The 20,831-nt window shown below is 36.7% G+C and overlaps 3 protein-coding genes across 10 annotated transcripts in view; 2 read left to right on the top strand and 1 right to left on the bottom strand.

Moving 5' to 3' along the window:
• The window catches only part of LOC110802742 (phospholipase SGR2), a 30,588-nt gene extending 20,080 nt beyond the window's left edge, over positions 1-10,508 (top strand). For all 5 annotated transcript variants that reach the window (XM_056827564.1, XM_056827565.1, XM_022008192.2 and 2 more), the window contains 6 exons: positions 1,807-1,900; positions 2,001-2,063; positions 4,332-4,377; positions 4,484-4,584; positions 9,802-9,848; positions 9,967-10,508. In XM_056827564.1, coding sequence (XP_056683542.1) covers positions 1,807-1,900; positions 2,001-2,063; positions 4,332-4,377; positions 4,484-4,584; positions 9,802-9,848; positions 9,967-10,207 — 592 coding nt within the window. In that variant the 3' untranslated portion in view covers positions 10,208-10,508. The remainder of the gene's footprint in view (positions 1-1,806; positions 1,901-2,000; positions 2,064-4,331; positions 4,378-4,483; positions 4,585-9,801; positions 9,849-9,966) is intronic.
• Positions 10,509-10,871: 363 nt separating this feature from the next.
• LOC130459933 (succinate dehydrogenase assembly factor 1, mitochondrial) lies at positions 10,872-16,112 on the bottom strand. 2 transcript variants are annotated; one of them, XM_056827568.1, is made up of 2 exons: positions 15,127-16,112; positions 10,872-11,515 (listed from the first exon to the last, which is right to left on the bottom strand). In XM_056827568.1, exon 2 carries the CDS (start codon positions 11,463-11,465, stop codon positions 11,169-11,171), a length of 297 nt encoding a protein of 98 aa, XP_056683546.1. In that variant the 5' UTR covers positions 11,466-11,515; positions 15,127-16,112; the 3' UTR covers positions 10,872-11,168. The 2 variants fall into 2 exon arrangements, with proteins under 2 accessions (XP_056683546.1, XP_056683547.1); XM_056827569.1 differs by having other exon boundaries at positions 10,872-11,512.
• Positions 16,113-18,371: 2,259 nt separating this feature from the next.
• Positions 18,372-20,831, top strand: part of LOC130459928 (phospholipase SGR2) — a 30,319-nt gene continuing 27,859 nt past the window's right edge. Inside the window, exons 1-3 of one of the 3 annotated variants that reach the window (XM_056827562.1) lie at positions 18,372-18,757; positions 18,970-19,066; positions 20,048-20,225. In XM_056827562.1, coding sequence (XP_056683540.1) covers positions 18,505-18,757; positions 18,970-19,066; positions 20,048-20,225 — 528 coding nt within the window. In that variant the 5' untranslated portion in view covers positions 18,372-18,504. The remainder of the gene's footprint in view (positions 18,758-18,969; positions 19,067-20,047; positions 20,226-20,831) is intronic. The other 2 variants (XM_056827559.1, XM_056827560.1) reach the window with 2 other exon arrangements.

Below are 20,831 nucleotides of genomic sequence, written 5' to 3'. Positions count from 1 at the left end.
TCACTCAGACACGGTGAACTTCATAATGTACTGGGTTTGAGTTTTGACTCAACACGACATATAGGCTATAAAACCTTTGTCCAATTCTGGATTCTGCATGGTTGCTCACTGGAAGAAGGGGGGACACAAAAGTGGAAAGGAAAGCAGAAGGGAAGGAGAGAGTTGACAAAAGTAAAGAGGGCTTGTAGACTGGGTTATTTGTGGAGGACACTAATACGATGTTTGTTTGTTAAGAAAGATTATTATCCTTCTAATATTACAAATCCATTGATGTCTAATGGCTTTTAGGCTGCAAACTTTATGATGTCATATAGATTTTTCATTTTGTGATGATTGTGTTTTCACAGTTTAGAAAGACGTCTGTGCTTTGTGCCTTATTATATACCCATCTGAATGGTATAACTACGGGAAGACAAATCTGAGCTGTTGTTTAAAAATTACCAGTGTGAAGACCAAGTGTCTAGCAGCGTACATTTTTTACGCTGCATAAGTTTCTCATTTTGAGGTCACAGTAAATTTGTCCATTTTGCCAGTGAGTGGGGAATATGAGTAAAAATGTTCATGGGAGTGTCTCAGAAAAGCTACTTTTGTTTAAAAGGAAGGGATGGGGAGGATTGTTGTATGGTTGATTTTGTTAGATCTCAGGAAAAGGCAATATATCTATGAAAGTGATAGTCCCTTTCCTTGCGTGTTGATCAAATTCATATTTTGGGTTTATTGATCTGAATCAGGATTGAGAGCAAATTAAGCAACTTTGTGGTTGACAATTGAACTTCCCCTCTGTCTATGTAATATTCAAGAGTTGAGACTCCACTGGCATTACATTTACTGCCATGTGCATTTTTTATTTTAGTATGCTTATTGTCCTTGCCCTGAACCTGTGACAAAGGACAGAGAACAAGAAGATGGCGACTTTATGTTATTAGCTCATTGTTCGGTTTACAAACCATTATCTTTTCATGGTAAGAGCCGGTCGTAAGAGAATTATAGAGGCCTCACCATATTCTTTGGAGATACGTACCAATGGCCCAAGTGCCAATCTAGAAGATTGTTATACCTCAGAGAAATTTGTTGCATTGTACAAGCTGGTTTGATACCTATCAGTTAACACTTGTTTACTCTGCGTACGATATCCTTGCAAACACTTTCTAATTGGAATGCGCGGATTTTCTCAAGAATCTCTTTATCAAGCGATTTGATGTGGGATAGAATAAATTATTTAGCTTGTTGTGGGTGAAGGCAATGTTGTTAATATGCTAATAGCGACTCTAGTAGAGGAGAAAATTTGTAAGCGTCAGTATGTAGTGTAGGGCTACTTCAGGGAGTAGAATTATAAATAAGTTGTTAGTAGCTTGAAGAAGAAGATAGTTACTAGTTAGGGCAGAAGATCTATAGAGAAAATGGGAGAGAGAGAAGTAATGTTGAATATTAATGAGTGTTATGTGTAGCTTTTAGTGTGTTAATTGGTATAGAATCAAGTTCAAGCCTCTCGAAAGCTTGAATGTCCGTACAAATTCCAGTTTATTAATCAAATCATCTTCCTTATTTTCTGCCATTAATGGTTTCTACGCTAAGTTAATCCCTAGCAGGAATTTAAAGGAACTGGGATTATATGTTTTTTTTAAAAAATTATTTCTTTGCTGTTTTTAAGAGAATATGTTGTCTGTTGTACTTTCTGCTGACTGCTCATTAATTTTATAAAAATATTTAAATATTAATCATATAATTGTACATACATTTTAACCTTCCCAAGTGCATCTTATTCTAAACTGAAAGACTTTTGTACACATTTGGGTCTTATCTCAGAATAGAACCACTGGTATGTAAAGAATATGTCAGCAGACGCCCTGTCATTATTCCTTATCACAAAGGTGGCAAGCGATTGCATATTGGACTACAGGTGTGACTTTTTCGAAAACAGTATGCTTTTGGCTTCAATTTCCATTCCTTGCCTGATTCTTTCATTCATCTTTCTGTTTGTGGATTATGTTATGTTGCAGGAATTTGCTGAAGACTTTGCTGCACGATCTCAGTCAATTGTGAAACGCCTTAATTATGTCAAGGTGAGTTCTATTAAGAATCTTTTCTTGTTTTTCGCTCTTATATTTGGATCGATATCACTTCAAGTTTCTATCTTCTCTAGATTTATACTAAACTATTGTGTTGATGAATGATTTATCTTGTTGTACTGCACTATGGTCTATGGTATTCTCACATTTAAGAGATGCACTTGTCAATGCTTCAGGCTTCTATTCAAAATTTCTATATATTTACTTCAACGTCTTCAAGTCTTTAAGCACCCCCAACCTTAGTTTTAAAAAGCGCATCTTGAGCGTGCCTAGGCGCGCTTAGGCTCAAGGCGCAACTAGCTAGGACAGGCTCATGCACCCTCTAAAAGGCGTGCGCCTTTTCCGGGCTCAAGGCGCAGCGCCTTATGCGCACCTTATGGTATAAGGCTCCAATTGTTGATAAGTTAAAGCCAAAACCACACAACGCCTTAATGGCTCCCTAACAGTTAAAATTTACTATATTGAAAAGAGGAGAGAGAAAACCCCAAATTATTTTTTCCTTGTCTCTTTCTGCTGCAGGTCATGTAAATTCCCCTTTTTCTATTTTAAAGTAACCCTTTTATGTAAGGTGTGACACACTTCTTTTGAGAATCTAAATGAATAGCCAGTGACGTAAAAGTTGCTTGAACTATCCTTAATCCCCTTTTTGTTTGGTTTTTTTTTCCTCAAAAAGGCTTTTAATTTTACTGTAATTACTATTTTACTCCTTTGTGACAACAAGTAATACTATTTTGAATTTTTTTTTCTTCAGAAAATAAATACCACAAAAAATTAAAAAAACTGTGGGCCTTGCGCTTAGGCTACAGGGACTTTTGCGCCCTGGTGCGCCTCGCGTCTTTTAAAACTAAGCCCCCAACTCTCACCCAAGTTTGTATCCAAAGTACAAATAACGGAAGATCGTTCATTGCTGATGTACAGAAGTAATAAAAATTATCCCGAGGAAAACCTAAACTTACACCAAGTTTAAGGCTTTGAACAGTTTTCTTTTTCATTTGAAACCCTTACACTATGTTTGGAGGGTAAGTGAGGAATACATTTTCCCTTATTTGGATAACACATAGGGGAAGGGAAGAGATCCTCCCTCCCCCCCCCCCCCCCCCCCCCCTAACCTTAATAAATCAAATCACTCCAACTTTTGGAAGAAAAATGGAAGCTCGCTCCTTCCCTCCAATCACCTCACTTTCTCTTCCCCTTCTCTTCCCTCTACAAATTCTAACCAACAACGTGTTAGTAAAAGCTTTGGGTTAGAGTCAAGATTGAGGCAGATTCTTAGTTTAAAAAGCGCGAAGCGCACTGAAGCGCAAAAGGGCCCTGGAGCTTAAGCGCAAAGCGAAAGCGCACGCTTTTCGTAGGCGAAGCGCACCCGGAAAGAAATAATAAATTTTCAAAGGTTCAGAAAATATGGAAAGAAAAGATGAAAATAGAAAGAGAAATCAAAACGATGAAAGAAAAATTCAGCATCCGACGGGAAAAATCCGTCGAGAAGGCTAGAGAAATCAGGCTACGGGAGAAAATTGCACTAGGGTTTTCAAAAACTTTCCAAATATTCGCTTTTTAAAAAAAAGAAATCATGTGATACTTTAAAAAAGAATATTAGAGTCACGTGGCTTTATTTTTTATAAAAAAGAAGGATCTGATGTGCCTAGACTACAGGAAGCGCAAAAGCGCTAGGAAGCGCAAAAGCACCGAAGCGCTAGGAAGCGCGCGCTTCTTGTATGTCGCTAGGCTTCGGCTGGCAGAAGCCTTTTGTTGTGAGCTTTTGGGCTTCCGAGCTTTAAGCGCAAAAAAGCGCGCTTTTTAAAACTAAGGGCAGATTTAAATTATATAAAGAAATGTGACACTGCTAAAAACATGTAACTAGCATTTGATTTGTTGTATATATGATTGTCAATTATGATGGTCAATAATCTCAATATACAACTTTATTTAAATTGATGATAATACAAATGATAATGGAAAGCTGTTATTTTCCCTTGATTAAATTTAATGGGGAATTGTCGCGAGACCTGCACATTTCTCAACAAGCCCACATTTTACTGTCCGGCTCATTGGACTGGTACATTCACACATTGGTTGAAATGATTGTATTGAGTTCCAAATGATTGTATCTAGTTCCAAGCTTAAGATCAAGCCACTCCTTACCCTTCATTTGTTAATCCATTTTTTGCTTACGAGTTATTCAATTGCATGCATCCTTGTATCTTTAAGTATTGTTCCTCGAAAAGAAGTAGGGATTTTGAAGAAGTATTATTCTTTTGACAGGTTCAGGTGCTCACAGTATGTCAATCAAGAAAAGACAGCCTCGAAGGTAATTACAGATCTTCTGTTTTCTTATTAAAGGCCTTCCTTGTTGAAGCTCGTAATGTTTTTTAAAAACTGTTCCTCCAATTATTTCTCTTTCTGTAACATTGCAGAATCGGTGGAGGATGTCAATGAAGAAGTCCGATCTTACGGATCCTATATGATGGAGAGATTAACTGGAAGTGAAGATGGACGAATTGATCATGTTCTTCAGGTCTGTGCACTAGACATCATTTCAGCTTTTCTCTCCTTCTGAGCCCCATGTAATATTGAAATATTTGGAAATGCAATAAGGGAACTTTATTGGTAGAAGAAAACTGATTTAATGAGAAAGAAAAATATCTAAATATATTACAAGGAGTCCTTGAACGGGGAGGGGAGGGGGGGGGGGGAGAAGAGGAATGAGGCAACACCACTATCAAGCATTTGCATTTTAGTCAAGGTAAATATCCATTCAAAATTCGCTCGGGAAGCGTAATTGAAAACCCATAACGAGGTAGGGAGAACCGCTTTATTCTGTAATAAGTGATCTGCCCATTCTTGGTTCATGAATTTCTGTTCTTATATTCTTACCAGATAAATCAGATGATAGTGAAGTAGTAAACACAAACTAACCCCCATAAGTTTTTTCCTTCTGTAGCTAACAAAATTTTGTTTGACTTTGAGGAAGAATATTATTCAAAATTTGGGACACACCCTGGGTTTAGCAGGATTGCAAACAACCTGAATCAGATAGGTGGATGTTACAGAGTACACATATTTACAATATGTTTAGTTAGCAATCGTGGAGGGAAGAGGGGGAAGGGGAAGGAAAGGGACGGAAAGAGTGGGTCTGCATTTTCCTTCCTGATCTTCCAGCACTGGAAATATATGGTAATAGCTAGGGACGGAAAACAGATCTTTTCAACTTTATCCTCAACCAAACACACTGTTAAGGATAAGGACCAAAAAAGTTCCTCTTTCAAATGTTGGTGAACTTTGCAAAATATTTTTCTTCCCAAATGAATTTTCCCAGAGTTAAAGGTCTAAAGTGTGCTGCAGATATTTCAGGCATTCCAGAACATTTACAAGTTAAAAACCTGAAATGTCACCCAAAATACCTAGTAGGCTTGTGTGTGTGAGTTGGGGGTGGGGGGGTGGGGGGGGGGGGGGGGGGGGTGGGTCAGGAGGTTTGATTTAGAGTTTTAAGGTGGGAAGACAGAGGGTGCAGGTTTTACACTTACAGTACGTAGATGATACCATTTGTTTTAGCAGCAGATCGTGAAAAGTTTAGGAGGTGCTACTATCTTGAAATCTCTGAGTTGATTTCGGGGTTGAGATTAACCTTTCTAAATGTGGCCTTGGTGGTATTAATCTTGATCGAGATGTGCTTGGGTAGTATGCGGCCTTGATGGGGTGTGAGATTCAGAATTGGTCGTTCAGTTATGGGCTTGCCCCTTGGAGGTAATCCTGACCCCGAGACTTTATTGGAACATGTTATCTCTCATATTTCTAGTAAAACTGGGTGGTTGGGAGAAGGTATGTTTTTTTTTGGGAGATAGTTGGAAGAAAGTATGTTTTTCTTTGGGAAGGAGTATCATGTTGTTGTTGTGAATTCGACATGTGTCAACTAATTTATGATCAACCGCAATAATAAACAATGAAGAACTTACACAAGTAACCCAAGCATGAAGCGAAGACAAGAGGTTTTACCGTGGAAACACGAGCATCGGGAGAAAAACCCAGTAAGCCACTAGAAATAATGATGAAGATTTATAAAGAGATTGCTAAGCTAAGCTAAGGAAGCTTCACCTCACAACTCTCCCTTACTTAAACCCTAATAAGTGGATGAGTTTTCAATTAGGCTTTTCTCTTTCTTAAAATCAACAACCACTACCCTCTAATACAGGCATACTATATGAGTATATATATGGTGTTAGGATATACAAACGAATCAATGGCCTTAAAGCATCCACGTCGCTTGAAGAATTGTGCAGAAGCAGAACTTTGGGCGCTGGAAGGAGAAGCAACCGGGCGCTAGAAAATGGGGTGAGAGCATTTTTCACCCCTGCCAAAGGCGCTGGGAAACAAACAGTTTGCGCATGCATCCCATCTTCCACCTCCCAAGTCATTCCTTATGCCTCCACGGTTGTTTGCGCATTCATCTCCACACTACTTCAAACCCCAAATGTTGTTGTATTCATTCTTATCTCGTATGCCTCTTTACTACCTCACTTTTCAAGATCCCAGGTGACAATTGCAAATATTATGGAGAAGTTTGCGGATTTTTTGTGGTGCGGGACTAGTGGCAGAGAAGAGACCATCACATGAGGTTGGATTTAGTGTCATGGTTGGTGATAAAGAATGTTGGTCTTGTGGCGAAGTGGCTAAACGAACCCCAATATGGTATTGTGTAATCCGGATACCGGAGTAAGTACAAGTTACTTGAAATTGGTGGGGTGCATAGTGTGGTATGCAAGTAAGTTATGTTTGCCCTAGGAAATTCATTTTTCAAGTATATTATGTCTTCTTAGCGTTAATTAGTTTCAAGGTAGGGAATGACTATCTCATTAGATTTTGGGAGGATGTGTGAAGAGGGGAACAACCGTTTTCTGTCTGTTTCCCTTGATTTTATTACCTGTCCAGTTTTCATGAAGTGCCAATTTCTGCATTCCACATTAGCAGCGTTTGGGTTCTTCATTTACAAGGCATCCTCATGAGAGAATTAGATGAGTTCATTGTGATTTATGAGGTTCTGTCTAAGGATTCTAGAAGTGGTTGGGGGATACAACGGGCACCTTTTCTTGCTAGTCTTTATATGTTTCGCCTTTCTTAGCTACCCTTCGCCTTCGATATTCCCTTTCCCTCTCCTGGTCCATAGATTGATGTGGAAGGTGAAAGTTCCTCTTAAGGTATTGTATTGTATCATTATTGTGTCGGGATAATCAATATTAGTGATATGCTCAAAAGTGGAAGACTAGAGATGGCTGTTTTGCCGGATATGTGCATGTTGCGTTTTATCAATGGTGAGTCGTGCTTCCTTCATCATGTGATGGCTAGTAATATTTATCTGGTTATCCCACGTACTGTTTTGGATCATTGCTAGTCTGAGTTGTGGGCTTTGAAGGGCAAAGGAGAACAAGATTTTGTGTCGAAATGCTATTATGGCAATTCCATGAGTTTGCGGTTAGAAATTTAGAATGGAATGCGCAAATTTTTCGAAGCAACTGCTTTGAGTGCTGATTTTCGGTGGGATTGTGATAACTTATTTGGATTCTTTGTGGACTAAGGTGGCGGGCAATTCAAAAGTTGCTCGGTGCAGAAAATTCAACAAAATTGGGTATGTGATCTTTTTTTTTTTGGTTATAAGGACTTGTCCTCCTTTATACTTTCTGGTAGTTGTTGATTTATGGAAGAAGTTTCTTTTTCTAAAAGAAAATGAATCTACCTGTTACGTTTGTGCACGCATATTTTGGGTTTTAGTAGACTAGGGTAGTTCTTTGGTAAATAGTGGGGAAATAAGAATTAAAGATATTGATTGAGAGATAGTTAGTGGCTTAGTTCTTGTGCTGCAAGAAAATAGAGTTAAAGGAATGACAAGTTTGGTTGACATGAAATGGGTGAAATGAGGGAAGTGGAACTTCCTTAGGAAGTTGAAATTCCCATGGGGTTCTCACCACATGTGTCGAGGGGGTTAGGTATCCATTTTAAGTAACAAGACTTTTTATGGATGTCATGAAAAGGATACAGGAAATTTTTGGTGCATGGAGGGAGTACCTTTGAAATTTCGAAAAAGTTAGTTTTCTACTTTTCTTTAATTAGATTGTCACTGAAAATTTAAGTTTCAAGGGTCCCTTTAGAATATGACTTCATCTGTATAGTTCTGTAGGGTATGTTGTCAGAAGAAGGTAAACAAAAAAGTGAACGCTTGTAATAATAGCATACATCCTCCCCTGGAAATCGGAAGAGAGCTGAATTTTGTCACCCTACCCAACCACAACTCAGAAGATCTTAAGAAACCTGAGAATTAGATCTCTGTTTAATTCCGTCATTTACACATGTTGACTGAGGCATAGAAATAATTCAACAACCATACCATCTATGTCATCTTGTGCCACATCAAGTGTTTGCTCTAAATGAAATTGCTACAAGAAACCATTTTTTTCCTTTTTGATAAGAACACAAGTTTTTTCTCTAAATAAGATTCCCAATTTGCCACAATATTTTTGCTCTAAATGCAATTGCCACAACAGTTACTCATGGCATTCCGCGCTTTACAATGTCAGACGGTCGGACCTGAATGTTGAATTTCCAGATTGGCATTATTCTCTTTTTTCAGACTCGTTAATGTGGTGATTTAAAGCAGCAATTTTTTTTTTCTCGTCACAGTGGAATAATTAATGTTTTGGGATATTTCTTGATAAAGATTACCAGGTTTTACTGTTTCATGCTGATGCTTTCTTTAGTCTTTCAGCTGCAAGAATAAAATTAACAGAGTACCGAAGCATGATTATCTTAGATGCCAATTTTGTCTCTTTTCTGAATCGAGGATTTGTGCCTGTTTTTATTCAACTTTTTTTTTCTTTGCTCTTTTCACTCTTTTTTTAAAATATACTTCTTGTTGGGAGGAGGCAAATTTGAGGGATTGAGTCTTTGTTTTTTTTTTTGTTTTTTTTTTAAAAAATATTGTACTCTATATCAATATAACCTTATTTATGATTTCTGTATTGCCTTTTTGCCGAAGGTATTACGAAAAATTGTAAACACTCGTATCATACATTCATACTTTTTCTGAATGTTAGATAAATTGTAAAATTATCTGAACAAAAAAATAAAATAATGCCCATCTTACAAATTGTTGTGTTTTGAAAATATATTATATTGAGGCTAAATACTATTCCCTCCATTATTCTAAGTTCTACTCACTTTCCTTTTTGAGGTGTTTTCCTAAGTTCTACTCACTTTTACTTTATCTCATTTATGTCAATCTTTTATTCATATTTTTATCCTCTCTCACTGGACCCAATCAAATCATATTTAATAATTCTCTTACTTTTTATCTCTCTCCTCCTACATGTAAAAGTACCCACTTGATAGTCCCAATTTTGAGTTTTCCTTGGTTTCTCGGAATAGAACTCGGAAAAAACGGAGGTAGTAATAAATATTCTATTAAATATAATTAATAATTGGAGTTTCTCCATAGTTGTATAAAGTATATAATTTTGTTTTTTTGAATATTCAAGGAGATCTTTGTTTTTTTGAAACAAATAGTTTTGCGAATTTGAGGAGTATTCCAAAGTAATTAATACGAAGTAGTTTGTATCATAAGTGCACATGTTGGCAATAGTTGGCATTGTTTTTGGTCTTGAATATTTTTATCATTGTACTTTCCCCTTTTCCGGATGTTTATTGCATTCTATGTTTCTGATATGAATTTTGATGAGTCTTGCAGGATAAAACTTTTCAGCATCAATATATTTCAGCTATTGGAGCGCACACGTAAGTGTGTATAGTATCCTGTGAATATTTGATTTTATTTTTTCAATGAATCAGTTGTTAAAAAACATCATGGTAAGGGATACCTTAAATTTATTCCATTATAATTATATATATGCAGAAACTATTGGCGCGACTATGATACTGCTCTCTTTGTGTTAAATCACTTGTACCGAGACATTCCTGAAGACCCTGAGCAAACAAAGTTGCATCGAAGCAAAACCAAAGATGATAAGGTCTCTGATAGGTTGCCAGATACCGAAATTATTGCTGAAGAAGAATTGCCGTTAACATTCTCTAGCAGCAATCTAATAAAAAATTCACCCAAGAAAACCAAAAAAGTGGGCAAGTCATCGTGGTAGAGTTAGCTGTGTAAAACAAAAAGAAACTCTGATCTAGTTTACATCAGAAGTATAGTAGTGTCAGATAACAGTAGTGTTTGAGTTTGAACGCCGTAAATGGATATGAAAGGGAGGTACAAGCCTAGTTATTCTGGTGTTGGTCCTGTAATCCTTTAGGTCAAAGATGTCTACATTTGTACATAAAAACAGGTTTTTGTAATGTGCAAATTTTTGTATATTCCATGTACAGCTACTAAATTTAGCTTTTAATCGGTGTATGATGAATGAAAATGATCCCAAATCACAGAAACTCTTCCTAACAGCTGATTTTTTATGTGTTGTGTTTTAACTTTCAAGGTACTCGTTCAGAATGTAGATCCCATTCATTCAAAAATACAGTAACATGACTACTTGTGATTTGTTTGAGAGAAGTCTTTAGATTGATGTCAGTGCTTCTCCCTTACTGAAGTTCTTGCAAGATCAAAAACAATATGAAAGTTGAAAGTTGAAAGTTGAAAGTTGAAAGTTGCAAGACATAAACGTGACTTTGCTAGGGATGTCCTCTATTCAAAAAGACATGCTAAGCTGCTAACTCATTCTTCTCTGGCATAATTATATCATATATGAGCCAACACATTTTCGTTATCTTCACAAAACTATAACAACAATTTGTTCACATTTGAAATCAACATGTAAACATAAAGATAAAATGCTCTATCCAGCCATCTACGTTGATGATGCACAAACACTCTATCTAGATAAGACAATTCTAAATTCTGTTAATCGTTCACTATTTGACTGAATACTACTCCGTAATAAAGTACATGTATTCCCTGTTGAGTTAGAAAACCATTATTGCTATGCAAATTACTACCTGTGTTGCCACTTTAGTAAACAATATGTAACTTTAAATACTTGACTTTCAAAACTTAGTTACTCACTAACTAGCTTCCTATTGAAGTCAATGGCATCAGTTGCAGACCTACTGAACTTTACTCTCAGCCCCACTAACCTTCATGGATGACAAACTTATAGTATCACTATTCTTGAGCTGATCAAGTTGTTTTTTACCACGTCGAAGCAAGTATTCTATGTAAACAAAATCCTTGCGATCGACTTGCTTGGAATTGCGGTGGAACTCTTCAGATACAATCAATTCAATTTGATGGCGATCTTCAAATGATTTGTTACGTGCTGCTCGCAAAAAGCCTCTGTAAAGATTCAGGACTTGCTTCTGTAAACCTGAAAGCTTTTGTCCACCAGTAACTCCCATGGCCATGGCACTCTATTTTATGTTAACTTGCTCTAGTGTAGCTCCAAAGGATGCTGCTATAACAGATAAAAAGACAGCATCAGTCCTTTCAAATTGAAAAGACAACCACCTTTGTAACAAATTCAAGGGCTACTATCATGTAATACAGTAATAGAATTCTCACCCTTAGAGTTCCAAACATGACACACAAATAACATAAATCCAACAGCAGCTACAATTCATTTCATATTTATTCACGATTGACCAAAGCATAAATCTCACCAACGTACAATGCTTCCTCAGTTCTATTTTAGTTGACACAATTTGGCTTTTGACACTATCCATATAATCTACTTTGGCTATCAACTGCGATTTATACTTAAAAACAAATATAGTCATTGGGGTCTGTTATAATCGTCTCACTGTACAGATTTATAATATACTTCGTATAATTTTTATAATTTTTACTCATTGATGATTGAAATATTGCATTGGCAAACATGATAAAAAAAAAATTGTGTCAACTAAAAAAGAATGGATGAAGTATCATATTTTTCGGCAAAATTGCCCTTAATAACATGAACTATGGCTAGGAGCAACGCAACCTTAACCGGGTGCACTTCACAAGACCAAATATCTTGAACTGGTAGTTAAGATAAATTTGACTCGCCAACAACAAAAATAAGGTGAAATATGTAGAATTTACAAAAATGCCTTCCAACCAACACGTAATAATTCAAAGCTCATACTTCATCTGTTCCACAATAGATGCATCGTTTCTCTTGGACACCATTCATTAACTAACTTTGACAATTATTTTTTCACATTATGTAAAAACAAACGTAGTCAAGTGAGATCTTGTTAAATTCGTATCAAGCAAGGATTTCAAATATCAATTTTTTATAATTTTTACTTACACGCAATTAGAGATATTAATATTCAAAGAAGCATGCTGGGATACGTGAAAAAAGAAATAATGCATCTATTGCGAAACGTAAGTAGTAAAAAGGAGAAAATAAGAGGAAGCATAAACAACATCAATCGAGAACTAAACAACCTCCTAATTACTAAAACAAATAGAAGTCACAAATTAATCATTCTCATAATTGCATCCAATTAAAAACAAAGGAGCAATTTGAAACTCATCAACTCAATCATCACAAACACAATTCACTGAGAATTCATCCCCAAAACTGAGAATAGTCAACATCCAGAATTCAACAACTAAAACAAAACACAGACACACACACACACACAAACAATACTCAAATTGTCCAGTCCCACAATCAAAAACAGAACTCAACTGAGAATTCTCTTTGAAAATGCACTCCCTTTATGCTTCAAACTTCCAGAATTCTACAATAAAAACATAATTCAAACCAGAAACTTATTGCAGAGCTTCAACTCTCAACCAAATCAAACAAATTGACAATCGAAAATCAGCAATTCCACAAATAAAAACACAATTCATCCAAAATTCACCTCAAAACTATTACTCCATACCATTATCAAATCATCATAACAGTAACCATTTAAAAATCATTGTGCAAGAGAGTAGACAGTAACCAGTTATGAAAAAAAGAGGCAAGGTGGCGATGACGGGGAAAATTCCAAAGAAGAAGAGTCAATTTGATGTGAGAGGTTTGGCTGTTTTTATTAAATTAGAAATAGAAACGGAGGTATTTTAGAGGTTTTGGGAAGAAGAAGAAGAGTGATGTGGAGTGAGACAGTGAGGACGTGATCAAGAAATGATGAATCTTTCTAAATTTGGGGGTAATTGATTTTAATGGGACAAATAAATTTGGGACACACAAATAGGTTGAGTTGAAAGAGTTTTCAACAGCCAGTAAAGTAGGCTTGGAGTGTTATTGTCTGCAGCCTGCAGGAAACATTGGCAGGGATACCCACCTGTCCTTATTATCTCCGAAAATTGTTACATTTTAATCGAAAATAATCTCTGTCCATTTTACAAGTTTTTCTTTTTCTATACCTATATTTCATTACTTCACCAAATTCAGCATCCACTTTCTTACAGAGTTACACAGCTAAGGCTATGTTTAGTAGGGCGTAAATCGTTTTCATGGAAAACGATTTTCCCCTTTTCAATCATTTTACGTTGTTTGGTTGGGTAAGGGATGGAAAACAAATTTCCATTGACTCTCTCAAAGGTGGAAAACCCTTTTTCGTTTGAAAGGGAGGGAAACCACTTTTCCTTCTTTCCTCATTACCTCCCTCTCCTTTTTTCCCCTCAATCTTCACCTTTTTCTTCCATTTTCTTTTAAGGTATCAAACAAAGGAAAACTAGATTGAAATTATTTTCCCTTGAAAAATGTTTTCCATGGAAAATCATTTTACAATGAAAACGTTTTACACCCTACCAAACGGAGCCTAAATGCAGTTTCAAAACAGTTCAACATTTCATTATTCCCCTTGTAACATACAAGTATACAACTTCACCAACAATACTATAAAGCACAAACTTAAACCATAAACACTCGAGATGTTAATTCTCAGGTCTCACCTAAACCAGGAACAGACCATACTTCATCACACTTTTGATGCTTACATACCTTCTCCTTGTCTTAGGAGGGCCACTTTTTGTAAATGATAATATAGATCAAATTAGTTACAGAAATTGGGATAACTTTGCCCTTCTTGTCCAATTCAAAAACTTCAGAATCCGAGCATTATCGTAATATACACCACAATTACTCTTATAGAGAGTATATCCCCTAGTCTCCTAGCACTTGGGTTGCACAAAACTGACAAAAGAGACAAATCGGCACTCCTTCTACATTTGTAGTTGCCTAGAGTTCATGAAGCAATTCCATACAAGTATAGAATAAGAGAATAACTCTCGATGTTCTATTCTTTACGTTAAGAAAAGGGCTTTCATTGAATAGAAGAGAACCTACATGCAACGGAATAAAGTATTGAACGCAGAGAGATAAGAAAGGATCTCCTCCTTCTGGATGCTGGAATCAGATCAAATATAACAAAGCAACACTACTCAATTCATACAAAAATATTTCAAAAACCATGTTGAATATCCAATAACGATATCTCTTCACTCTTCAGAAAAGAGCAACAGTTCATGACTTCATACATCCGTTTTCTAGGAGGATTAAGATGGCAAGCAACATCGAAAAGCTCTAAATGTTTGCTAACATAAATCACGGCGATTCTTAATTATATATACAACAAGGTGAGGATCAATTCTGAACCACGACTTGGGTATAATTGAATAAATCAACAAATTTCCCAATATCAAACATTTTGGACTTGGGATTCTCATCTCCATAATCATAAAAATAATTAATTAATAACCTGTTGCAGTTCAATTATTCTCATGAATGCTTTATAATCAGCCACGATCTTAACAGAGTAAATTTTTAAATCAAATCAAACCCGAAACAAAACTTCCCAATTAGGATGCAATAACGTAATGAACATTTCAAATACCATAAGTCATCATGAATTTTTACAATTTCCATAATAATTGATTAATTCAAAGCAAGCAAGCTAAAAATTGATACGGAGTATAAAACTGATAAATCAATCCATACAACAAAACTATAGCATCGAAGTTTACAAACCAAATCTAAGATGTAACATACACAAGTCACAAGCATAGCATTGTAATAAAATAATATAAAATAAAGAGAAAAAGGGAAATGGAAATGCTTACAAGAGAGGCCATTAACAAAAAGAATTGAAGCTCAGCACATTTGTCGACCCAATTGAAATACGAAGAATTTCGATCAGAAAATCGTACCAAATTGGATTGCCATTCAATTTCACGGGTATAATTAAGCCAACGGGACACTACTACTAGAGAGTAGAGACTGGAGAGGGGGAAAGGGGGAAAGGGAAACCGCAAAACAGAAAAGGGGACGAGTCGACCAAGGAATGATCCTCTCGTAGTCGTACACTTGTCAAAGGGGTCGGTCGACTCCGGTTTTTGTTTGAATGATACAGCGTTGGGAGGATTGAATTTTTTTTTTTTCAATTAATACCTAACCTTTTTTTTTTTTGATGCCGAAGAGGGTTCAAAACCCGAAAATTATAAACATTAAACTAATCAAGGCGTAGAGACGCCAACTAAATCCTCGAACAACAGACTGATGATTTTGGAAAGAGGGGCCTCGAAATACACTAGTTTGTTCTCAAGGTTGACACCTACATTGGCAAGCTTGTCCACCATCTTATTGCCTTCCCTATAACAATGAATTATTTTAACTTCCCAATCTACACACTTAATTAAAGAACAACATTTCTGAATAATGTGAAGGCATTCTCCGCCTTGATATTCTTGATTCTTGAGGGCTTCTACACACGCTTGGTAATCCATATGCAACACTAGCTTGGTGATGTTCATGTCTCTTGCCATTGCGAGCCCAATTTCTGCTGCCCATAGTTCAGCTTTGAAGGCACTGCACATTCCAAAATTTTCCGCAAACCCACGAGAAAAGATACCCCTGCAGTTGCGTATTACTCCCCCTCCACCAGCTGGTCCAGGCGAACCCTTGGAGGCACCATCTGTGTTTAACAGTAGCCAGTCAAGCGGTGGTGCTGACCAACGAATTTAGAACCTCCTTCTTTGCATTGGTTCCGTTGAGCAAAGTTTTAAAGTTGTCAATTGTGAACGTAGCTTCCCATGTTTCATCCACTTTGCCTCGGATGAAGGCACTGTATCAATGGGGATTTTAGCATCTCGACCAAAGTAGGAGCAATTTCTCCACTTCCAGCACCACCATAGAGTGAGGACAAAAACAAATTGTCCATTTTCTGAATGGATTAGGTCTTCAGCCTTGATGTTTGTATCAGCCAAGTGTTGATGTCCCCTGTGAAGAAGGAGGGTATCTTGTTGTAACGCCCATGCTATTCCATATTTTCCCCTGTTTTTGAATGTATGAATTACTACCTCCGTTCTAAATGGTTGTTTATTATTTTTTTTTTGTTTTACTTATTGTTGAAGAGAAACTAGAGTATAGGGTCGTTTGGGGTTATGGTTTATAATATTGGCCTTTGTTCAATTGGGGCTAGACTTAGGAATTTAGCTTTAGATTTGAATCCAAAACCGAATAGGATCGTTTTCTAAATTCAATCAATTTTTCGTAATTCAAATTATTTCAACTTAAAATTCTAAAATCATTTTCGATTTCGTAAATCGTTGAAAATATTAAAAAGTAATAAATAAATATACGTTAATTATATATTTATTTCCAAAATTCATAAATTCTTATTTAAATATATTAAATATACGTTAAAATATATAAATGAAATGTATAAAATTACGGGGGATTACATTAAGAGTAATGATATTTTTTACTACGTGACACTAGTTTGAGTCCCACATCGGTTGATTGAAACCAAATTGAAGATTGAGATGCATATAAATTAAACCCATATTACTATGTCCATCTTAAATTTGGGCCATTTGGTTTGTTTACTAAATAAATGGGACTTCTTTAATTTACCAATTTTCTAGGATAATAAAACCAAAAACTAAAACTACATCGTATGAATCATATCATCATCCATGTTTTTGGACAAAATGCTCCCACACATATGATAATAATTAATTCAATACGGAGTATTTTCACAATACTTCCTCTTTTCCAAACTCTCTATCTCTCTCGTATATAAGTTACTTATTCTCCCACATCGACAATCCTAAATTAACTCGACAAAGTAGGACTTTGTTTTTGAGGAGGCTATTTATTTCTCCCACATCGACCAGATAGGCAAGAAGCCAACTCAATTTTTTTATAAATAGGCTGGATATGCATCAGACATGACTATTCTTTGGCCAGATTAATACTTTGGATCGTTATTGGCATTGAAGCTAAATATGAATTGAGCCAAGTAGGTTTGGGTCAGCTTCTAGCCCATTAAGCCTAACTCAATGTTACGAGCTTATTTTTCTAGGCTCGTTCGAGCTCGAGCCAAACCGGTCTTAATTTCGAGCTTGAGCTCGAGCTCAAATTTCAAGGCTCGTCGAGCTTCGAGCTCGAGCCGAGCCTAAGTTCAAAAGTGTCTAGCTCGAGCCGAGCATGCCTAGGTTCGGTCTCGGCTCGGCTCGTTAACACCCCTAGTCAGACCGCCTTTTTAAAAAGTTTGTCAAAAAAAAAAATCAATTTATGTGGTCTAAATTAATTCCCTTACCATGGTCATTTTTATTATGATTATCTTAGAATTTTCACTTTTGGGGGGCCAAAGGCTATTTTGAGTTTGGATTACAATTTTTTTTAAGCTAGGGTTTTAAGGGGGCAGCGCCCTGACCTGCCCGCCCCAACAAAGGACAACTCTTGGATATAGCTATTAGAGATATATGTTCAGTAATTGTCAAGTCAAATATTCTTGCAAGTGGAGTCGAGCAAACATCAAGTTAAACGAGCACGAGCACGAGCACGTACACAAACGATCACCACTCAAGCAAGGAATTTTCGACCTTACGAGTAGCGAGCATTAGACCTGGTTATCGGGCGGGGCGGGTCAGCGTCGGTGCGGGTCAAAAGAGGGTCGGGTATTGAAAGGGTCATTTTTAGCGGGTCGATAATGGGCGGGTCAAAAGCGGGTCGCGGGTCAATAGCGGGTCATTAGTGGGCGGTCAATAAACGAGCAATGAAAAATGAAAAACAAAAGAGCCATGTGCAAGTACAAGTAAATACAAAGCTATACACGTAATTTTTTGTATCATTACTATTTTAATTTTCAAAATGATTGTAGTATAAGTTTGACCCTATAATGACCCTATCCAATAAAGGCCCTGCCCAATAAGAGCCCTGTCTAATAAAAGCCCTATTAACTTGACCCTAACCCTATATCCATTGGATTACCCTGTCCAATAACCAGGTCTAGCGAGCATGAGTGAAAGAGTTTTCTAGCACAAGCCGAGCACCTCTCAGCTTGTGATTTATTAGCCCCCGTCTGGTATATTCGAGTTCATATTTTCTTCTCTTTCGTTTTCTCTCTCCTACTTTCTCCCCCAACTTCTTCAACCCATTTCTGGGCACTTTTCCTTCAATCAATCTAGTCAAATCGAAGTGGCCGATTGAGTAAAATGGGAAATGACGGGGTTGCTAAAAGTAACCAAATTGATCGCAAAGAATCATCAATTTCAGAGGCCAGTGTGATTGAAGAAGAAGCTGAGACAAATCCTGATTTGCTCAAGAACACGCCTTCTAATATTCGACGACTGGCCGATGAAATCGAGCAATTCGAAGGTCGGCAGAAGTATCTGGCACAAACTAGGAGCAATTCTGATGGTGGTGATGTTCGGTGGTACTTTTGCAAGGTTCCTTTGGGTCTTAATCGTGAGTTCTTTCTTTCACTTTTTATTTATAGTTTGATAATTTTTTAGTTGAATAAATATGATTATAATTTTTAAGTTGAATAAAATATGATTATAATTTTTAAGTATTCCTTTGGGTTTAACTATTGATTCTGGATACTTTCAAATTATATTAATGCGTCTATTCCGGTTTAGCTTCGGTGACATTGTTTCTGATGCGTAGTGGTTGGACAGAGTTGGCTGCCTCGATTCCGCGTGCGGAGGTTGTTGGTAAAGGAGAGTATTTTCGGTTCGGTATGAGGGATTCACTTGCGATAGAGGCTGCTTTCTTCTTGACTAGTTTTTATCCAATGTGATGGGTTTCTTAATTTAAAAAAATCGGTTATATTGTCTATGTAATATAGGAGAGGATACGCAAACTTTGAAATTATAAAATATCATTCATTTGGAGTATAGTGAAATTGAAATTAGAATGTGAAATAAACAAAACTAATTTAAGGGAAAATAACTCTAATTAAAGATGAGAAGTAGAAAGGATGAATATAAATGGTGGTATATTTAGACAATAATAAAATATCAAAGAGATGACATATGGCATCATGGTATGCAAAACATCCTGTTTAAAATATGTATTTATTAGTATAGATAGATAGATTACATGAATGCCTCGGAATATATTATTATCTGATGTCAAATATGTTCCTTTCTTGCATTTTTGTCAAATCTATTTAAAATAGTTCATTTTAGGAGCCTTAAGTGTTTCTGGGTTTCGATTAAGAAGTAATTTAGGCAAGTAATATTTATACTGATGACAGAATGCCAATGAAAGTAGAAAGGGCAATTCATTGTTAAATCTGTTGTTATGTCATTATGATGACTCCCACCGAATGTATAAAAAGGCTCAATGCGCACTGAGGGATGTATCCCTCTGCGCTTCTTTTGTGTCCCATTGTATCTTGGTGCATCACTTAACAAAATTAATTGCGCATCAGATCTTAGTTACCCCTTTTTATACACTGCTCCCACCACTGTCATATATAAAAAATAGGAGGCAAGAACTTATCATCTCAGCTTCTCAGGCTAATTGGTCTTGCGTACTTTGGTCCATAAATAAAGTAAAGTGTCACTCAGACACTCACAATAACTGAATAACGCATGTCTTCTATTGTACAACAATCTTCAAGAGACCTGATGTCATGAACCTATTGCTGTGTCCTGTATAGTCTGCCATAGTTGCCATTTCTGTCTTGGGCTCATAACTATCTTATAGGGGCTTGGTTAAATAATATCCTGTCCTCGTTTATTTTGTGCAACAGAGAGAGGAAGAATTGCTGTCTTATTGGTGGAGGGAATATGCAGAATGCAGTGAAGGCCCGAAAGGACAGACCAGTGCGACTACTGAAGCAGATCTACGGAACCCTCTAACATCTGAACTATATGTTGTTGAGGAGGAGAGAGTTGGAGTCCCGGTCAAGGGTGGTCTCTATGAGGTATTATTAGCTCCAATTTCGTGGTCAATGAATGGATCAACTGCGAACTTGTGAACAATATCGCCTTCTTTAGTTCTGTATATTCTGCATTTAATAGCGGTAAATTATGTGGTCATTAAATTTGTAACCTCCAAACCTCTAAACCTAAACAAGTTGTTGTCTATTCCCCCCTGTAATGTATTTTTTCTACAAACACAACTAAGAGCATGTACATTGGGGCTCTTGGAGTGGCTCTCCAACAAGAACTATATCTTGGCCAACATTGGGGCGCTGAGGGGCTCTTGAGTAGCTCTTCATGGAGAGCTACTTCAAGATAGCTCTTGCCCAAGACACCTCCGAGAGATGATTATTGTTGAAAAATAGAGAATAACTTTGAAAAGTAGATAGTAACTTTGGTTAAAAAGACAATTAATTATGGACCACCAAATGGTAAAAAGAGTTTGAAGAGCTCACTTGGGGAACCGACAATGTTGGTTGTTTTTAGGAATGAATTCTTGAGAATGTCTTGTAGAGAGATAGTGGTAAAGAGAGAGTGGAGAGCCCTCCAAGAGCTCTTTTGAAGAGCCAACCAATGTACATGCTCTAAGAAGTTGAGGCAAAAGGTTT

The sequence above is a fragment of the Spinacia oleracea genome, chromosome 4 (genome assembly GCF_020520425.1).
Source record: "Spinacia oleracea cultivar Varoflay chromosome 4, BTI_SOV_V1, whole genome shotgun sequence".
Classification (NCBI taxonomy): domain Eukaryota; kingdom Viridiplantae; phylum Streptophyta; class Magnoliopsida; order Caryophyllales; family Amaranthaceae; genus Spinacia; species Spinacia oleracea.
The sequence above is the reverse complement of the archived record's forward strand: the minus strand, read 5'-3'. Positions and strand labels throughout refer to the sequence as shown.

Bases quoted from the DNA above. Each gene is read 5' to 3' on its own strand.
- LOC130459933 (XM_056827568.1), bottom strand. From the start codon at position 11,465: ATGGCCATGGGAGTTACTGGTGGACAAAAGCTTTCAGGTTTACAGAAG.